Source organism: Natator depressus, chromosome 12 (assembly GCF_965152275.1).
Source record: "Natator depressus isolate rNatDep1 chromosome 12, rNatDep2.hap1, whole genome shotgun sequence".
NCBI lineage: Eukaryota > Metazoa > Chordata > Testudines > Cheloniidae > Natator > Natator depressus.
Window position 1 is genome coordinate 23440497 of NC_134245.1, and position 20239 is coordinate 23460735.

Genomic DNA, 20239 nt, shown 5'->3' on the forward strand with positions numbered 1-20239 from the left:
ATGGATTACTGTCTGCGTTACCACAGCTTATGAAGTGGCTCAAACCACTCCCCCACAGACTTTATGGGCTCATTCCACAGGGCTCAAGCAACATCGATAACTTTCTTCAGCAATATTTCAGTTTTGAACATTTGCAGGACTGCTACATATACATGGAAGATTGTTTGCCAAACGTTATGTGATGCAAATCTGGGGAAGTCAGTTCTGCAGTCCTTGTTCAAATAGACTCTGAGCCCCACTTTCTATCACTACTGCTTGTGATTCACCTGAGTATAATACACATCTGCAACCTCTTAGAGGAAAAAACAGTTATTTACTGGTACTGTTACTGTTTTTTGAGATGTAGCTGCAGATGTGTACTTCACGACCCACCCTTTCTCCTTTCTGCATCAGCATTTCCAGCTTTGGGTTCCGATGTGAAGGTAGTGAGGAGAGTGGGGGCACCACCCCCTGTGTATAGTCATGGGAGGGGCTACTCAGCCAGAGAGCAAGAGCGTTGCTTTGATGGGTACTGCTAGGTAAAGTTCTCTGGCTTTGATTCACTGGGCACACCTAAGTGGAATACATGTCTGCATCCACATCTCAAAGAACGCTAACAGCTCAGGTATATATAAATAATTCTTTTTTTCTTGGCATACTGCTCTTAGTTACTTTGGTTGTTGCGTTCCCACCACATCCCTCCCATCGCTCCATTCCTGACATGCACCTGAGATGGGGAGAGGGATTGGGTGGCGTAGGGCCACCTATTGTGGCTTTAATCACCCAAGAATTGCCCTTCAGCAGGGGGCAGGATCCTTTGCTGTCCCTTTAGGACAATTTTTCAGCTATTTTGTCCTGCCAGACCAGGAGCCAAAGATTGAGACCATGGACTGTATAAAATGTATAAAAATGGACTGTATAAAAATGGTTTGAAAAGATTAATAATTGCTATTAATCGCAAACAAAATGGCCCAATTTTATGATTACTGTAATGTTTTAATTGATGATATAGTATTTTTGAAAATAGAAAACATTACAAATCAAAGATGAGTGTTAACTCTTTTCTTCTAAAATATAGGTGAAGTGATTGTAACTACACCACACAGCCTTTTGAGACTGCTTGAACACCATAGCTTATTATTTCTTAGACTTTGTCATCTTGTTTTTGATGAAGTTGATAACTTGTTCTCTGAAGCTAGCAAACAAGTGAGTATGGTATACATTCAGATAATACATTACTTCAATAATATATGACTTTAAAGCCTTTAAAGGGGGTGGGGGACAGGGTATAAATATGAAATTTGTATAAAAATAAAAATTACATCCCATGATGTAATGCCCAAGTGTGGCATGAATTTAAAAAACAACCACCCCTGGATGTGAAGACATATTACATGGTTTAAAAGAAAGAAACAAAACCTACTTTTGCTGCTAAATCTCCACCGATTTTGAACAATGGGTTTCTTTTTCAGATAAAGCAAATGCTGATGTGGCTTTCTCCCCACACCTCTCTCCCTTCCCTTTCACCTCCATCTTATTCTGGCTGTTCCTCACTACTCTCAGAAGCGTTATGGGAGACCCTCCACTCCCCCAAAGATCAGCTGCTTTTTCAGTGTGGTGGCTACTGTCTCTGAAGAGTAGAAAAGGAAATACCTAATTTATGGGACTAGCATGATGTCCTCTTCTTAAGTAGACTACTTTCACCGCTGCTAAAAGGACCCCTCTCCAGTAATTGTTCCATTGAGGTCTCTTCTTTGGATTATGACTGGCAGGCCCCTCAGTCTTCATGGTATGCCCCTCAGTCTTCATGGCATGCAAGGCAGAAATGAGTTCAACCAGACATTACCACACACCAAATTCAGGGGGTCCAAAAATTTCTGTTAGGAAACCTAAGCTTTTTTACAGATAAATTTGTGAATTTGTCTTTTGAAAGACATGTAGAAGAGTCCCTGGCTTCTACTCCCTTTTAGAATTCCAGTTTCAGGGGACTTAATTGTTGCATCTTATACCTCTCAACTTTCTCCCACTCCAGTATTCTCCACGAAAGTATGAGTTCCCTCTTCTGGCGGCTAGATGAAAGGGTAGACAAAGGCTAGCTATTATGAACTTAATGGTGCAAAACTCAAGAGTCTTCTATCTTAATTATTTCCTAGAAGCAGGCCCTTATACCCTGTCAATATGCATGGTGGTTTGTTTTTTTTCCCCAGCTCTTTATAGGAGGGGAAGTGTTTTCCAGGCAGAGGAGCCTTTTAAACTTCCTATGAGCAGACTTAACCTTAAAGTTTTTCTTTGGAACTGGCAATATTGGTCATTGTTCTTGCTCAACAAAGCAGGATCCCCAGAAAGAGACACTTGCAGGGTGTGAGCCTGTCTTCCTATGTTTGTATTGAAGGAATTGTGGAGTTTTCATATTATTCAGATGCTAATGTCTCTTTAAGGCTAGTATACCAGAAAATGCTATGAGGTGAGGAGGTCATTTCTCTGCTTAGGTCCTGCTGTGACTGAGGCTTCTTTAGTCAGAAGTTTTCAATGGAAGTGGAAGACAGTATATCTTTAAAAGGTCTCTGTGATAGAAAGATGGCAGAGAGTTTCAAGAAAGAAAATAGCTTTTAGCATGGCTTAGCCAATTCTTGAGTTTTCTGCACATAGACTTCTTTGGTACCTAATTACAGGTGTACAAGCAAGGTATCCTTAGTGGGTCCACGTATCAAAGACAATTGGGATTGCCTTTGCCTACTATTAAAATTGTTCTGTATATTTCTAGACTTCATAAGTTTATATCCTTTAAAAATATCGTCTCATAATTCCCACTTTTGGTTGGGATCTTAATGTGTGACATGTTAGTACTTTCTAGCCCTTAAATTTCTGGCCTTCTGAAGTACTGTCTGTTGGACATGAACCTTTCCCTCATTTTCTATTCAAACTGCCACTGCTGGCAGTGGGCTGACCTGGGCATCATTGTGAACAGCTCAGTGAATTGAATGTAGATGAAAAAAGCAAAGAAAGTGTTAAGATCCATAGGGAAGTGGATGGAGAATATCACAAGAAAAGTGATAATGCCAGGTATGGCCTCAGAATATTGTGTGCCGTATTTGATACCTCATCTCAAAAAAAGATATTTCCACAATATGTGGTGGGAAAAAGGTATGATACCCTTGTATTTTCTTGATTCTGAGGTGTCACTAGGGGTACATTATTGTTCTGTACTGCCAGAGTGGAGGACAGACTTTTCTGATAAAATGTTGACAAACCTTGGCTACTCAGAAGCATCTTTTTCCACTCAAGGAATCATGGTCCTGATGGAAATTGGGAGTGGTAACACTTGGGGTATTTCATCTGTTTTTTACACCGTAGTATTATAAGTGTTTCATATAGTGAAATGTATTGGAATGTGTCTGCACCAGTTTAGATGTCAAAGTTAGTCAAGTGAAAGTGAAGGGTCCCAAGTTGTCCCCGCTCCCTAAAAAAGCACTGAATTATATGGACATGTTTTTCCCTTTCTCAAATTCAGGTTGGTTCAGCATTGGCCTGTTTTGTCTCCTGTGTGGGTTTTCCTGTGGTAGCAGCATGCCCCAAGCTCACCTTACTTCACCACTGTGATATTGCATATGCATTCTCTTGTCTAGCCTCCGGGTGGCTCCCTCCACCTTGCTAATTACTTGTTCTTGTCCACTATTAACTATCTCCCTACTAGAACTTCTTTGTTTGCTGAGCCATGTCTTTGGGTTTTTCAGACCCTTCTGGAGTGTCACTTGCCACTCTGTCTTGGCCTCCACGTTCCCCAGACCCCAGTAGCTCCTTCTGTCAAGGTCATCGTCTTCTCAGTAGCTTTCTCTGAACGGACCCTCTTACGGTCTTTTTTTGTTTTTCGTCAAAGGAGGACCCTATGAGATGCTGCCCTGGACAGCTCTTTAACTTCTGGAGACCGCCACAGACCCAGATTCCTACCGTGGTGTATGTACATATCACCGTTGCTAAACGCTGTTTGGTGGTCCTGGAGAGTAACGTGAAGCTTTTTCTTCAATAAGCAATAGCTTTTTTATTAACAGGGTTTTAGAAGGTGTCTCAAGGATAGGCTGTAGCAGAGCCACACTGGTTCTTTCCCATTTTTGAAGCTATCCTTTTTGAAGCAGACCTTTTATTGACAGTTGCTTCTTCAGTAGGATTTGTCTTAGGTTTGGATAAACCATTCTTTTGAGTCCTTGGGAGAAGTATTGCTTAAATTTTAAAGGGACACCAATTTGAAGACTAATCAGTTTCATCAAATGAATTTGGAATAATTTCACGTCTCTGAATTATAAAGGTGTCTTAGCTTTATGGATTTCATGGACTAGTACATGTGTACTAGAAACTTGAAAAGAGTTGATTCATCTCTCCACACAGACTTTTGTGTGGTAGTAATAGTTCGTCCTGTAATATCAAAGGATGCCTTTTTCTAACAAGATTCTCCAAGTGGCTCACTAAAGTAAGCCTTCCACTTAGCTTACTGTTTGCTACATCTGTTATCTGTATTGATTATGGGCTTGTGTACACAGTGCATTAGTCTGCACCAGAGGAGAGCAAATTTTAGTGCTCACTAGCGTGTTGCGCACTAACTGTCCCATGTGGACCCTGCTGGTGTACACTAAAAGTCTCTCCTAATGAGTGCTAATGTAGTCTCAACGCACACTTGGAAACTTTTAGTGTATGCCAGTAGGGTCCACATGGGACAGTTAATGCATGACATACTAGTTGCGCACTAGAATTTACTTCCCTCTGGTGTGGACTAAAGCATTGTGTAGACAAGCCCTATTCCTGTTTATAGGCTGAGAGAAGAGGGACTTACTACTAGGCAGAATTATTCACTGGTAATATTTTGTCATTGTACTCTGTTCTGATCATACTAAATATTCACTTTCCTCTCTGTTTCAAGATGCTGCTTTACCCAGTATTTGTACTATAAAAAATAGCCCTTCTTGCTTTGGAAGTATCTAACAGGGAAGAAGTGGATTGGCTGGTGCTTATATATGAATAACAGTTCTTTTGCTTTCTTGCTTGATCAATGCTGCCTCCCCTGACTTTTTCTGATCATAGAATAGAACAAAAGAAAACTTGCCAAAAAGAAATTCATACTTGCTGTTTTACAGATATTTACTATATTAGAGTATTACAAGAAAACAATTACTGTTGAAGAGCGGGAATCAGCACCACATCAAATTGTTGCTGTTGGAAATCATTGGAATAAACATATAGAACATTTAACAAGAGAGTTCATGAATGATCCTTACATTGTGATAACAGCTATGGAAGAAGCTTCCATATATGGAAATGTGCAACAGGTAAAAACCCAGAGATTATGCTGTTCTTCCAGGGTTAAAGTTGTATAGTGGGATTCTTTACCTTATATTTAGTGACAGTTTGCATTACATTGACAGGTTACGTATGCACATGTATCTATTTTCGTTTGCTCAAAAATAGGAAAACATTCTATAGTTTTACCATAGTAGGATGTAGAAAAGATAACAAGGGAAGTTTTTATTTTAGAAATGGTAACAGAAGACTATATGCAAAAATGTGTATGTTCAGTGTTTAATTTGAGATTTTAATAGTACAAAGTCTGTAGATGGATTGTTTAAAATTTCTACAGCTGTGCTTTATTGGGGCTACGTGCTACAGATAAGGTCTTTCATTATTATTTATGACTTAAAAGTTTCAGTTAGGGTAACTTTATTCTTCTAGCTGAAATTCCCCCTGCACTTTCAGTTGTATGTAGTATTCACTTCCTATTTTCTAACTTTTGTTTGTTCTGTTTTATTTATTTAGATATGACACATGGGGGAGGAAATGTCTATCCAGAGCGCTAGACACCCTTAACATAATTTTAAAAATACAATATCATAATATCAGCTTCCCCCAACGCAAATAACCAACAGTGACATTAAATCAAACAGTATCTCAAGATATTTACTAGGGTTGTCAATTTAATTGCAGTTAATTCATGCGATTAACTCAAAAAAATAATCACAATTAAAAAAAATAATCATGATTAATCTCAGTTTTAACTGCACAGTTAAACAAGAGAATACCAATTGAAATTTATTAAATATTTTGGATGTTTTTTCTACATTTTCATATATATTCTGTTGTAATTGAAATCAGTGTATATTTTTATTACAAATATTTGCACTATAAAAACAATAAAATAAATAGTATTTTTCAATTCACCTCATACAAGTACTGTAGTGCAATCTTTTTGTCTTGAAAGTGCAATGTGCAAATATAGATTTTTTTTTGTTACATAACTGCATTCAAAAACAAAACAATATAAACTTCAGAGCCTACAAGTCCACTCAGTCCTACTTCTTGTTCAGCCAATCACTAAGACAAACAAGTTTGTTTACATTTACAGGAGATAGTGCTGCCCTCTTCTTGTTTATAGTGTCACCAGAAAGTGAGATCAGTTATTTACGTTGCACTTTTGTAGCCGGCATTGCAAGGTATTTATGTGCCAGATATACTAAATATTCGTATGCCCGTTCATGCTTTCGCCACCATTCCAGAGGACATGCTTCCATGCTGATGATGCTTGTTAAAAAAAAAAATGCTTTAATTAAATTTGTGTCTTTACTCCTTGGGGGAGAATTGTATGTACCCTGCTCTGTTTTACCTGCATTTTGCCATATATTTCATGTTGTAGCAGTCTTGGATTATGACTCAGCACACGTTTTTTTCATTTTAAGAACACTTTCAATGCAGATTTGACAAACGCAAAGAAGATACCAATGTGAGATTTCTAAAAATAGCTACAGCACTCGACCCAAGGTTTAAGAATCTGAAGTGCCTTCCAAAATCTGAGAGGGATGAGGTGTGGAGCATGCTTTCAGAAGTCTTAAAAGAGCAACACTCCCTGATGCGGAAACTACAGAACTCGAACCGTCAAAAAAGAAAATCAACCGCCTGCTGGTGGCATCTGACTCAGATAATGAAAATGAACATGTCAGTCTGTACTGCTTTGGATTGTTATCGAGCAGAACCCATCATCAGCATGGACATGTGTCCTCTGGAAGGGTGTTTGAAGCATGAAGGGACACATGAATCTTTAGCACATTTGGCACGTAAATATCTTGCGATGCTGGCTATAACAATGTCATGAGAACACCTGTTCTCACTCTTAGGTGATATTGTAAACAAGAAGCAGAGAGCATTAGCTCTTGCAAATGTAATCAGATTTGTTTGTCTGTGCAATTAGCTGGACAAGAGGTAGGACTGAGTGGACTTGAAGACTCTAAAATTTTACCTTGTTTTATTCTTGAATGCAGGTTATTTTGTACATAATTCTACATTTATAAGTCCAACTTCCATGCTAGAGATTGTACTACAGTACTTGTATTAGGTGAATTGAAAAGTACTTTTTCTTTTGTTTTTTTTACAGTGCAAATACTTGTAATAAAATAAATATAAAGTGAGCATTTGTACACTTTGTATTCTGTGTTGTAATTGAAATTAATATATTTGAAAATGTAGTATACATTCAAAAATATTTAAAATAAATGGTATTCTATTGTTATTTAACAGTGCAACTAATCGTGATTAATTTTTTTAATTGCTTGACAGCCCTAATATTTACAAATACCAGCAGTTATCCATAACCTGTTCCCCAAAAACCTGGATGAAAAGATGGGCATTGCAGGGTTCCCTGAAAGTCAGCAAACTTGGGATTTTTTGGATCAAGGCGAACGTGAATTTTAAAGTTGAGGAGAAGAGAATGAAGAAGAGAATGTCTGCTAGTAGCTCCCTCTTTTATACTGAATGTCTGCTAGTAGCTCCAGAGCCTCTGCTGACTGTCACTGCATATTGTTATGTGGGGTTATGCAAGGTGCAGTTCTGTCCCAGATTTGGTTTCATTTCAGGGAAGGAGTTGGCATACTTCAAGTGCTTTCTAGGTTTAGCGGTATTATTAATTCCATTGATTTTAAATATAGAAAGTGTCACTTGAATCAGTAATATCTCCAAAACCATAATGCATTCTAAGTGTACCTTCTGTATATGAATAGAAGTGATGTTTGTATAGCCCGTGCACAGTTGTGACAATTGGAATGAGCTGAGGTGTTCTTACTTACAGTTTGTAGATCGGAACATTTTGAGGATATCAAGCAACTATTGTACATAGTATAGATATGCCTTAATTGTGTGTAAAAGAATGCATTATCTGTATAGTTACATAAATAGTTACGATACAAAGGTTTCATTGGCATTAATTTTGGAGGTTAATTAATAGAAGGGCAGGTACGGTGGTCAAAGGTGCATGATAAATCGATTTATCACATGCATATTGCCTTCGATTATGTGGGTGGGTTGTGGCTGTGTGTCCACCACATAGGTATTTATCATGGCAATATTGCTACTAGCTAAACCATCTTATTTACAACAACTCTAGGATTAGATAGGTGCAGCTTCATAACTAGTATTGATTTATGCTTTTTGATTCAGGTAGCATTAGTGCAATATATAAATGCACAAAATGCTCTGAGAGAGAACAGATTTATAGCTAAATTTTTGTATGTTACGAGGCTGCTTTGTTGTACTTGACTTTATTTTGTCACTTTTATTAGGTTGTGCAACTTTGCTTGAACTGTGAGAGAACCTCTGTATTACTCCAGATACTGGATTTTACTCCCAGTAAAACTCAAAAGACCCTGATTTTCACTAATTCTGTGGATGAAACAGAAATGGTCTATAAAGTGAGTACTACAAATATTTAACTATTAACCTATAATGTATGTACTGATATGGAATGTGTTTTAAGTAGCAAGGTACAATAAGCTATAGTAATATTGTCTTGGCTTCTGAGCAGAGAGGAAGCGTTTGGACTTCTGGAATGGGTTTTTTCACTTCGGGAGAGAAATGATACTCTCTCCTCAGTTCCTTTGCTCAAACTTTCCAAAGCTTTTTTTAGCCATTTATAAAGTATAGTGGAGATTTCCTAACACCGTCACATAATATCATGTTTTTAGTTGAAAAGGTTTGGCAAAGCTATAAGCCATTCAGGATGAAATTTTCTATGGTGGATCTCACTGAGGTTGACACTTTTTTTTTTTTATGGCTGTAAGTTTTAGCAAAAGTTGTTTCAAAGAATGAATTCTGAGAAAGCGTTTGGTTCTGTTTTGCCCATGTTCAGTTCTTACAACCATTTCACTGAGACTCCACACAAAAATTTGGCTATGTTAAATCTCTGAAAATTGCAATTTATACATACTCAGTAGGAGTTTGCTAGAGGCTGGCTGGCAGAAAATTTCTCCAAAGATTGTGTCTGCACTGAGTGTGTGTTGCATCTCCACATTATTTCAGTGTGCCAACTGGACTGAGTATGGTCCATAGCAGGGCTACAGGGACCAAGCAGATCTTTCCTGCAATTTTTCCTGGACTGAGTGTGGCATCAGTTACCAGAATTCAGAGCTCTCAGTGCACCTTTTGCTGTCGCCCAAGCAGCATGAAGGAGGAGGACACAAGCTAACTTGCTCAAGTGAAAAGGGGTGGAGGTGGCAGAGGTAGGCTACGGGATACTTACTGTAGGAGCTGAGGGGGACAAGGACAGATATGAAGGTATAGGGGCAGTGGTAGCTTGGGGGTAGGCAACATGCTGGGGTAGACAAAGCATAAGAATTGATAGCCACACCCCTTCCAAAACCTTAACTAGAACCCAGGATCCCTAAATACTGAGAAATGTTAGGCTGTGAACATGTCAGTTTGGGCCCCTAGAATTAGTGGACAATTTTGACCTTTAATTTGGAAGTCCCCATTCTGTAAAATGAGTATAATACTATTTTAGCTCACAGGGGAGTTGTAAAGGTAAATTGATTGATGTTTGTGCTGCACTCAGAGGCTACTGTGGGAAGCATAATAGAAAAGCCTATAAGGAAATAAATACTGTATTCAAAGCAGGGTTTGTGTGGCAGTGGTAAATGCAGTCTGGGGCCAAACAGTGAATGTGTATAAGAAGACATATTGAATAAGCTACCCTGTTAGTGATAGCACTGTCTTCTAGTGCACCTAATGAGGCAGGGCCATGTAGTATGTGATCATGGAATTAAAAATATACAAAAGTATGTAAAGGAGGAGTACAAAGGAATATCACAAGCATGTAGGGACAAATTCAGAAAGTCTAAGGCACAAAGTGAGTTCTATGTGTATAGCTATCCAACATCTTGACAGATGAAAGGAAACACGACAAAGTCAGTCAGTGGCGTTTGACAGTAGTGTGGGAGAAGAGCCCCGTGTGCATATGGCAGACCTCCCCAGAGTGGCGACAGGTCCACTCGCAAGATGGAGGTCGGAGCACACTCTGCTTCTTGGCTCGCCTGTGACTCAGCCTAGGCTCTCTGATGGCTCTCCATGATGACTGCTCCAGCCTTGACCCAGCTTCTCCAGACCGAGCAGTTGTGGGCAGGGTTTTCCCAGTTCTCAGGTGGGAATGCTGAATCTCTTGAGACCTTGCTTGACCTTGTCACTGTATTGGAGCTTTGGCCTTCCTCTGCATTGCAGGTAGTACTTTAGTTGGCCAGAGATCACAGCCTTTGGCAGACTATCTTGAGGCATATGCTCCATGTCTCTTAAAGCCTGCGAGCGTCCAGCATAGACTGTAGGCCAGTTCTCTCAAGGATCTCATTGTTAGTGATCCGTTGGTTTCAAGTGACTCCGAGGATTTTTCTGAGACTGTGAAGGTAGAAACTGTTCAAGCGTCACTCCTGCTAGGAGTATGTGACCCAGCTTTTACTGCCATGAAGGAAGGTACTGAGGATACAAGCCTGATAAACGGGCACCTTTGCATTCCCGGTTAGCAGCTTGTTCCAGACACGAGGTCAGTTTGCCAAAGGTGACAAAAGCTTTGCCAATTCTTGCATCAAATTCTCTATCAAGGCTAAATGAGCTAGTTAAAGTTGAGCCAAGATAGCAGAAGTGGTCCGCGTTGTCCAGAGCTTCATTATTGATGTAGATTTTAGGTGGGCTGCTGGTGCCCTGTGACTTGACAGCTGTTCTCTTGGTACTGATTACTATGTGAAACTTGATACATTCATCAGAGAACTTGTTTATCATGAGTCCCATGTAGCAAGGGACATAAAAAGCAATAAAAAGAGGTTCTATAAATACATTAGGAATAAGAGAAAGACAAAGGAAAGTGTAGGTCCTCTACTTAGTGGGGAAGGAGAGCTAATAATGGACAATATCAAGAAGGCTGAGGTGTTCAATGCCTCTTTTCATTTTTGACTAAAAAAGTAAATTGGGACTGGATACATGAATACAGTTGATCTTAATGACAAGAGGGAAGGAAATATTTAGATAAGTAAAAGGTATTCTAGTCAGCAGGACCTGATGAAATGCATCCTAGGGACCTTTAAGTAACTAGCTGAAACAATCTCAGAACCATTAGCAATATCTTTGAGAAATTATGGAAGACGGTAGATGTCCCAGAGGACCGGAGGAGGGCAAACATAGTGCCTATCTTTAAAAAGCTGAACATAGAAGACCCTGAGAATTATCAACCAGTCAGCCTAACTTTGGTACCCAGAAAGATACTGGTACAAATTCTTAAGCAAACATTTTGTTAGCACCTAGAGTATAATAGGGTTATAAGGAATAGGTAACATGAATTTGTCAAGAGCAAATCATGCCAAACCAACCTAATTTCCTCTTTTGACAGGGTTAGTGGATGGGGGAAGCAGTAGATGGGATATGTCTTCATTTTAGTAAGGCTTTTGACACAGTCTCACATGATATTTTCATGAGCAAGCAAGGGAAATGTGGTCTAGATCAGGGGTCTCAAACTCAAATGACCAAGAGGGCCACATGAGGACTAGTGCATTGGCCTGCAGGATGCATTACTGACACCCCCCCTCGCTGGCCCCGCCCCACTCCACCCCTTCCATGAGACCCCGCCCCTGCTCTGCCTCTTCCCACCCTTCCCTGCCCCCATTCCAGCCCCCTCCCTGCCCCCAGGGGGTGCAGGAGGGGTGTGGGGCATGGCAGGGAGTTGAGGTGCAGGAGGCGTTCAGGGGGCTCAGGGCAGGGAGTGCAGGAGGTGTGCAGGGTGCAGCAGGGGGCACAGGGCAGGGAGTTGGGGTGTGGGGTGCAGGAGGGATGAGGGGTGTGGCAAGGGGTCAGGGTGGTGGGGTACTAGGGGGACATACTGGTGGGGTCCCATAGGAGTATGTCCTGGCTCTGGTACTATTCAGTATCTTCATTAGTGACTTGAATAATGGAATGGAGACTATGCTCATAAAATTTGTGGAGGACACCAAGCTGGGAACTGTTGGCACTTCGGAGGACAGGGTTAGAATTCAAAATCATCTTGATAAAGTAGATAATTGGTCTGAAATTAACAAGATGACATTCAATAAAGACGTGCAAAGTACTACACTTAAGGAAAGATCAAAATCACAACTACAAGATGGGGAATAAGTGGCTAGGCAGTAGTTTTGCTGAAAAGAATCTGGGGTTTATAGTGGATCACAAATTGAATATGAGTCAATGATGTGATGCAATTAAGAAAAGGGCTAATATAATTCTGTAGCTTATTAATAGGAGTGTTGCTTGTATGACATGGGAGGTCATTGTCCTGCTGTACTTGGTACTAGTGAGTTCTTTGAGTGATGATGCTGTGGGTGCTCCACTTCAGGTGTTCGTGCATCCCTGTGCTTGTAATTGAAGGTTTGTGGTAGCTGTGCCCAGTTGAGTCGCACATGTGTGGTCCCCCTTTCATGTGACCTCAGGGGGTTATCTAGTGCTGTTCGCCCACCCCCCCGCTCAGTTCCTTCTCTTCTGCCTTTGGCTTGAGTAAGAGCAGCTAGCAGCACCTCAATGTCCTTTACTGTTAGCAAAGTTTTCGCTAGTTAGCCGTAGTTTCTTAGTTGTTATAGTTCATATTCTTCCATGTTAATTTTCTTTCTGAGTGGGGGGGAAAATCTTTTCCCCTTAGATTAGAAAGTTAGCTTTCTAGTTGGTGTCAGAGTAGAAGTTTTAGTTTTCCCTCCTGGGGGGGAAACGCTTCTCGGAGGGGAATGCCTGGTTCCCTGGTCTTTAAATGCTGCCTCACCTGCAGACTTTCAATACCCGTCTCAGACGGGCACTCTGTGTTTGCTGCCTCGGCAAGACACACATTCCTCAAAAGTGCTTGCGCTGTCACAACCTAGAAGTCTGGACCAGGAAAGCAAGAGACCTACAATTCAGACTCCTTCTCAGGGAGAAGTCACTCTGTTCAGCCTCTAAGCCCAAAGCAAGGACACCTTCAGGACAGAGGTCACCCATGGCCCTACCTCCATGGATCAGACTCAACACTACCCCGCTAAGAAGGTGGCAAAAAAAAAAAAAGAGAGTCACCATGCCATCCTGGGAATCAGTCAAGAAACAGCATTCCTCAAATGGGTAAACCCCACTGGCACCGACCGCACCAACCTTTTCTGTGTCCAGAGTTGTGGGACCTTCAGGTACCATGAGTATCAACAGACCAAAAGACCCCAAGTGGGCTAGCTCTGATACAGGCAATAAGAGGAAACTGAAACCCCATGCCATCAGCACTTCCGCAGATGATGGTGCCACCTAGTGCTGGCACCACTCACTTGGTGCACAAACTGCACCGACAGTGATGCTGCAACAGTTGGTACCAACCGCTATGACTTCAGTGGTACTAATGCCACCAACACTGCAGCAATTCCTGTGTCAGTAAGACCTCATTATCATCTCGATGCCGGAGCCTCCTATTCTCAGTACCAACATTACTCCAGCACGCTTGGTACTAAGCCACCTCATCACTCTGCCTCGATCTGTTCCCCCATTCTCAAGCGATGAAGAGGATGAAGGGGAAATATACTCCCCACAACATTCTTCCCCCATTCATGCTCTCATCAGACCAGATCCTCTGCACAGGAGATACTCTGCTGAACCTAAGGATCATCACTGGTACGGGCACCCATGGATGCCACCGATGCCCTTTCCGATAGAGTGGCTGTATTGGAGCCCATGGGTGGCATGTCCCCCACAACACAAACTTGCCAGTCCACCCAGAGTGAGCACACTTCATTCACCCTCACCTTTGGTACTGGGTCCACCCGAACCTACAGAACAGGGGGCTGAAGAAGAGGAAGAATTCTCTGATCAGGAGATGACACTAGCAACCCACTTCTCCTCATCTTCCCTTGACAACTCCATCATGCCACCATCTCCCAATGTGAGAGATGATTTCAAACAATTTCAGGACCTTTATAAGAGAGTTGTGAGCTCACTGGACGTTTCACTAGAAGAAGTCCAGGAAGCATAGCATAAACTCTTAGACATTTTACTGACATTGACCTTGTCCAAAATCGCTGTTCCCATGAACAATGTGATTATGGAACCAGTTAAATCAATCTGGCAGACCCCAGCAACAATCCCACCTACTTGCAAGAGGTCTGATTAAAAAAATATTATGTGCCTGCGAAGGAAATAGTTCCTCTTGCACCCAATGTCAAATTCTTTGGTGGTGGATGCGGTCAGTGAATGGGGCATTCATCACCCCCAAAATATACCATATGACAGGGATTGGAAGAGCCTATTTTTTTTGGCCGTAAGGCATACTCTTCTGCCACTCTCTACACCTCAGGATTATGAAGCATTACTCGCCAAGTATGACCACAATAACTACTCCAAACTCTCAGAATTTATTGAATTTATTCCTGAAGAGAGAGAAGAACAATTCAAGTCCATTATTTCAGAAGGACATCTCATCACCAGGTGTGCATTACATGCCGTCCTGGATTCTGTAGACATGGCAGCCAGGTCCGTAACCACTGCAGAAGTGATGCGAAGGGCTTCTTGGTTATATCTTTCTGGATTTCCCAGAGAGGTGCAATCAGTGCTGGAAGATCTGCCATTCGAAGGACCAAAACTCTTTGCAGCCAAAACAGACGAGTCTCTTCACATGCTCAAGGAATCGAGGGCGACACTGAGATCCCTAGGCTTCTATATGCCTAGGACCAAGAAAAGACAGGGTAAATAGTAAAACCCATAGAGATTCCGGTTCGCTTCTTATACACAGCCCCACAGACAATATTAACAACAGGGCCGAAAAGAGAGACCTACGGGGAGGCAACAGCTCCCACCGCCGTCTGCTACGTCTCAACACCCAGCATCTAGACGGCAAATTCGAGACTTTGGTTGAGGGTCCAAGATCCCCCACTTCTTTTAGTGTTGAAACCACCGATCATCTCCCAAGCATTCGGAGATTGTTTAACTCCTTTTTAACCAATCTGGCAGTCCATAACAACACTACTGCTAGTGCAAGAACTAGAATTAATTGGAGCCTACCTCAGTTCTCCTCAGGTGACTCCCTCTGTACCACAGCAACAATTCCTAACTTTAACCAATCTGATCTCCACAACACTAAACAGTCTGCAGGTAACTGCCAGGACTTGTCTGCAACTGTTGGGCCACATAGCTGCCATGGCTTTCATTGTCAAGCATGCAAGACTACACCTATAGTATCTACAATCCTGGCTCCGGACGACCTTTATCCCACACAGGCACAATATAAACGAACACCTCACAAGGCCAAACAAGATAAAATACTCCCAACTCTGGTGGACACAACCAGACAACGTCTGCATGGGGTGCCTTTTGTACACCACTCCTAGGTTGGGGAGCACATCTGAACTCTCATTCTATCCAGGGCCGTTAAGTCTCTTCTGCACATAAATATTTTAGAACTATGAGCTATTCACAATGTGTACTCCCACTTCTTACCCATCACCAAAGACAAGACCATATAAGTCCTCACAGACAACTTGGCATGCACATTTTATGTAAAACAGGTAAGGGGCGGGGGGAGCACTCTCACGCTCCCTGTGCATAGAAGCCATGCAGTTTTGGCACTGGTGCATCACACACAATAGCCATATCATAGCATCATACCTACCTGGATGCCAAAACACCACAGCAAATGCACTAAGCAGGAATTTTTCTCAGGACCGTTAGTGGGAACTGGACACACGTGTGCTACACAGTGTATTCAAGCATTGGGAGTTACCAACAGTAGAGCTTTTTGCAGCTGCACAGAACACTGAATGTCCTCAGTTTTGCTCCAGAGCAGGGCTTGGGCCTTCACTCATTAGGTGATGCCTTTCTTATCAAATGGAACGCTCCCCTCCTATACCTTTCCCCCCACCCCGCTCCTAGCATGGGTGCTTCACAAGATGAGACTGGAAAAGTCCAAAGTTATCCTGATATTCCCCGTGTGGCCTCAACAAACCTGGTTCCCTTACACAGGCAAGCTTAATTTTGCCACATCTTCACTTCTGAGTGTTCGACTTCGAAACCTCGACACACTTTTCCGAGGGAGTTTTTGTATGTAATTTCATTTACAGTACGTACATAGTTTCTATTTCAAAAAATGACTAAAAATAACAAAAGCACAAGAACACTTATCCGCATTATATATCCACATTATATATATATATAGCATTCCTTTCTGAGCTCCAGCAAAACATTTTTATCTTCATATTTCCAGCCAAGTAGCTTTGGTTTGTCTCATTCCCCAAGAACATTAAAACCCTTGTTTAAGGTTTCAGCTTGACAATCACTCTGTCAGAATTCTCAGGTATCAGTCAAAAATCATATCCCCTAGGCCAGTGCAGTCCACCTGTCATTGCGTGGCTTCACAGGTCTTACTACATTTGAAAATAGCCTCTACATTTGAGACAAAACAACGGTGTGGCAACTGTAATCCACTCAAGGATCTTAATCACTTAATCATAATCTCTATCTTCGTGAAATTTGGAGGTATAAAGTAGCTTTTAACGCTTTATGTAGTTGAGATAGGACATTTCAAATAGGTGACTTTTCAGTTAATTGTTCTCTTATTTTTGCCACCTTAGTTTCATGTTGGACTGCTAGTAAGTGTTTTAAGCCATGTGTGCCAAATCAGTTGAAAAATATTTTAAGTGGAATACTGTTACCAAAAATGTTGAAACAGAATTTTGTCGTACAGGTTGAAGTGGAATACTAATTCAAGAGGACACCTTTTTAAAAATTGATTATTTCAGTTATCAAAAACGTGCTATTTAAAGAGATCCATTTTCCCGATTGAATCATTTGGCCTCTGGCAGCTGGCACTATTGGTCATTTGTTTTTATTAGTGTCTAGACAGAAAATTACTTGGCACATCTGTGCCTTGAGGGATCAAAAAGTAACAGTGTGTTCCTTTTGACTCAGTAGAGTTTGAAAGGAAAAAATCTGAATGTGTAATAATAAATTACAGATAAACAGTAGCATTTATTTCAATATGTTATGCATCTCATGAGCGTTAATATATCTGAAAAATTAACATATTAGTAGCAGAAAATCCTGTACATGCACAGGATGCAATTTTTGAATACTTTTGATAATTTATTTGAGAGATTTTTTTTTAAGCTCTAATCAGAATGGAGGACTAAGTCCATAGAAAGTTGAAATCTTCTGTAAAAGCTATTTTTGGGTTACCCATGCACTCAAAAACCATCAGACATTTTAGTTGGTAAGACAACCCATTTCTTCACAAAAACATTTAAATAGAATTCTGAGCATTTTTATATCAGAGGATTGACTTTAAATAAGAAAAACACCACATTTATTTTAATAAACAAAAAGCCTGTTTACCTAAAAATATTAAACTAAAGAATGATTGAAGTTAAAAAAGTTACAAAGCAGAATTATTTCTAAATAGAAGATTTTGTGGGTACCCCTTCTACATATGACCCCAAGAGGTATGTAATGTACCAGTAGCACAAGAACATTTTGTTTCAGCTAGAGTAATAATTGGTAATCAGATTTCATTTGTGTAGTATATTTCTGGAAAAACTCATAACTCTTTTATGTTTCATCATTAGGCAGTGGAGAGTAGTTCCATATTCTGCTTGAAAGTACACAAACAAATTGAATTTCATTTCAAATATGCCGTAGAGCAATGGAAAAAAAAATTTAGTTCTGGCACCCATGTTGTGTTAGGTAAGTACATTCCTTTTTGAGTTTGTCATTTAAAATTTTTTGGGGTCTTTGCTGTAACATTGTTTTTAAAGAATATGTCTCTAGACAGTGGTATTTCACAGTTGTTGACTCTATATAAGAACTCATGGATAAATGTTTAATTTACTTATGTTACTAAAATGAGAAAGCAGCTTAAGAATGCCACTAAAAGTTTCATTTGCCAATTCTTGGCTATATGTCACTTTCTGTGTGTGGATCATGCACCACTCTAAATACTCATTGCTAGGTTATGCCAGTTTTAATACAGGAGGCAACTGGCTCTGAATTTTGGCAGTCTGGTGTGGATTAGTAACTCAGATAAAAGCTACCTCATTTTCAGTGAAGCTAACTCAAGCTAGGGAAGTTCTTTGGTAGAGTCACAACTTGGGGCCAGGAGGAACTTTTCTTCCCTTTGTCCCTTTTGTTTCACTGCTGGACAACTTTTTATAGTGTACTTATTCTTATTGTCTTAAAGTTGAAGTCTTTTTCCCCTGCGTTTTTAGAGCAGTCGTCTTAGCCATTTATGTATTACAAAATTTTCAGAGTGGTCTATGCTGAGCCTGGTTGCCAGTGCTCATACAAAAGCTTGTCCTTTGATCTCCTGGCTTGCATCTGGGCTTCAATGATTGTCTCCACACTTGATTTTAACAGAGGGAAAAATCAGTCATTTGGACATCAAGCAATTTGACAGTCAGAATCCTATGCATTCTCGAAAGCACACCTTTGAAAATAAAGGATTACAAAGCTATATTTTCATATACTCGAAGATAATTTACTGTGTGGCTTCATTAAGACAAGTAAAGATTAATTGGTAAAATGTCTTGTCAACTATACCTGTAAAATGGGATGAATATCCTTGCTTTTCTTCTACTCTGAGAATAGTATCTTCCTTTTTAATCACAGTGAACATTTCCAAACACATTCTCTTTCTGCTTAATGGTTCTGGAGTCCTGAAAGACAGAAAATGTTTTTGTAAGAGATCTGTATTTGGCATTTGCTGGCTTCCAAGAACAGTGTAGTCTCTTCCAGGGTGATGCTTTCATGACTAAAATTTCTATATCAAAAGTCTTGTAAAATCATTTAAGTATCTGATACTTGCTGCGGTGTGACTTGCTTTTCCCAATAAATCTTTGTCAGTAGTGCACTGGCCAGAGGAATTAGAACTGACTTCCATCTAGATCAGGGGTGGGCAAACTTCTTGGTCCAAGGGCCACATCAGGGTTACAAAACTATATGGAGGGCCGGGTAGGGAAGGCTGTCACTCCCCAAACAGCCTGGCCCCTACCCTTTATCCGCCCCCTCCCACTTTCTGCCCCCCGACTGCCCCCTGTCGGGACCCCACCCCCTATCCTACTGCCCCTTCTCCCTGTCCCCTGACTGCCCCGCCTATCCAACCGCCTCCCAGGTCCCTGTCTCCTAACTGCCCTGACCCCTATCCACACCCACTCCCCCTAACAGGCCCCCCGGGACTCGCACACCTATCCAGCCCCCCCGTTCCCTGACTGACCCCCTCCCCTTGAACATCCACCCCATCCAACTGTCCCCTGCTCCCTGTCCCCTGACTGCCCCCCCGGACCTCCCGCTCTCTTACCATACTGGAGCTAGCCATGCTGCTGCGCTCCTGAGGCTGCAGGGGAGGGAAACAGTGGGGGAGGGGCCGGGGGCTAGCCTCCCCGGCCAGGAGCTGAGCGGCCGGACAGGACAGTCCTGCGGGCCGTAGTTTGCCCACCTCTGATCTAGACTGACTCTTTCTCAAGTGTCTTTTATGGCAGTTGAGGGATCCGTAGTAAAGACACTTGGAAACTCCTCATAGTTTGAGAGGATCTTGCCTCATAACAACCAGGATATCAGAATTCAACAATCCAGGTTCAGATATTAGGTTTTTGATTATCAATCTTCAAATTCTTCATTTCTTTCAGATCTCTGGATTGAAAAATACTATGCTTCTGCAGTACAGTCTCCCTGAGTGGAGAACCAGAATTCAGTGCCCACCAAAGAAAATGAGACTCGAACCCTGTAGCCTTTCCCCATTAGGCGATGTCTAACATATTTCTTGATATTCTGGCCACTAAAACTCAAAACAGATGGGCGCAGAAAGTAATTTTCAGATAATATCCAATTGAGATGCAAGAGAATCACCCCACTTCTTTTTTAGCTCATCGTCTCTATCCTCCATTGCAAAGAAATGTTTTGCAATTTTCCAGGCCATTCAGAACTTCCAAAATTTTTGAATATCATCTCGTGTGCCTTCAGA

At 41.2% G+C, this 20239-nt stretch overlaps 1 protein-coding gene across 1 annotated transcript in view; it reads left to right on the top strand.

Moving 5' to 3' along the window:
* Positions 1-20239, top strand: part of TDRD12 (tudor domain containing 12) — a 123565-nt gene that overhangs the window by 48151 nt on the left and 55175 nt on the right. Inside the window, exons 17-20 of the mRNA XM_074968717.1 lie at positions 1058-1185; positions 5106-5297; positions 8571-8699; positions 17850-17967. Coding sequence (XP_074824818.1) covers positions 1058-1185; positions 5106-5297; positions 8571-8699; positions 17850-17967 — 567 coding nt within the window. The remainder of the gene's footprint in view (positions 1-1057; positions 1186-5105; positions 5298-8570; positions 8700-17849; positions 17968-20239) is intronic.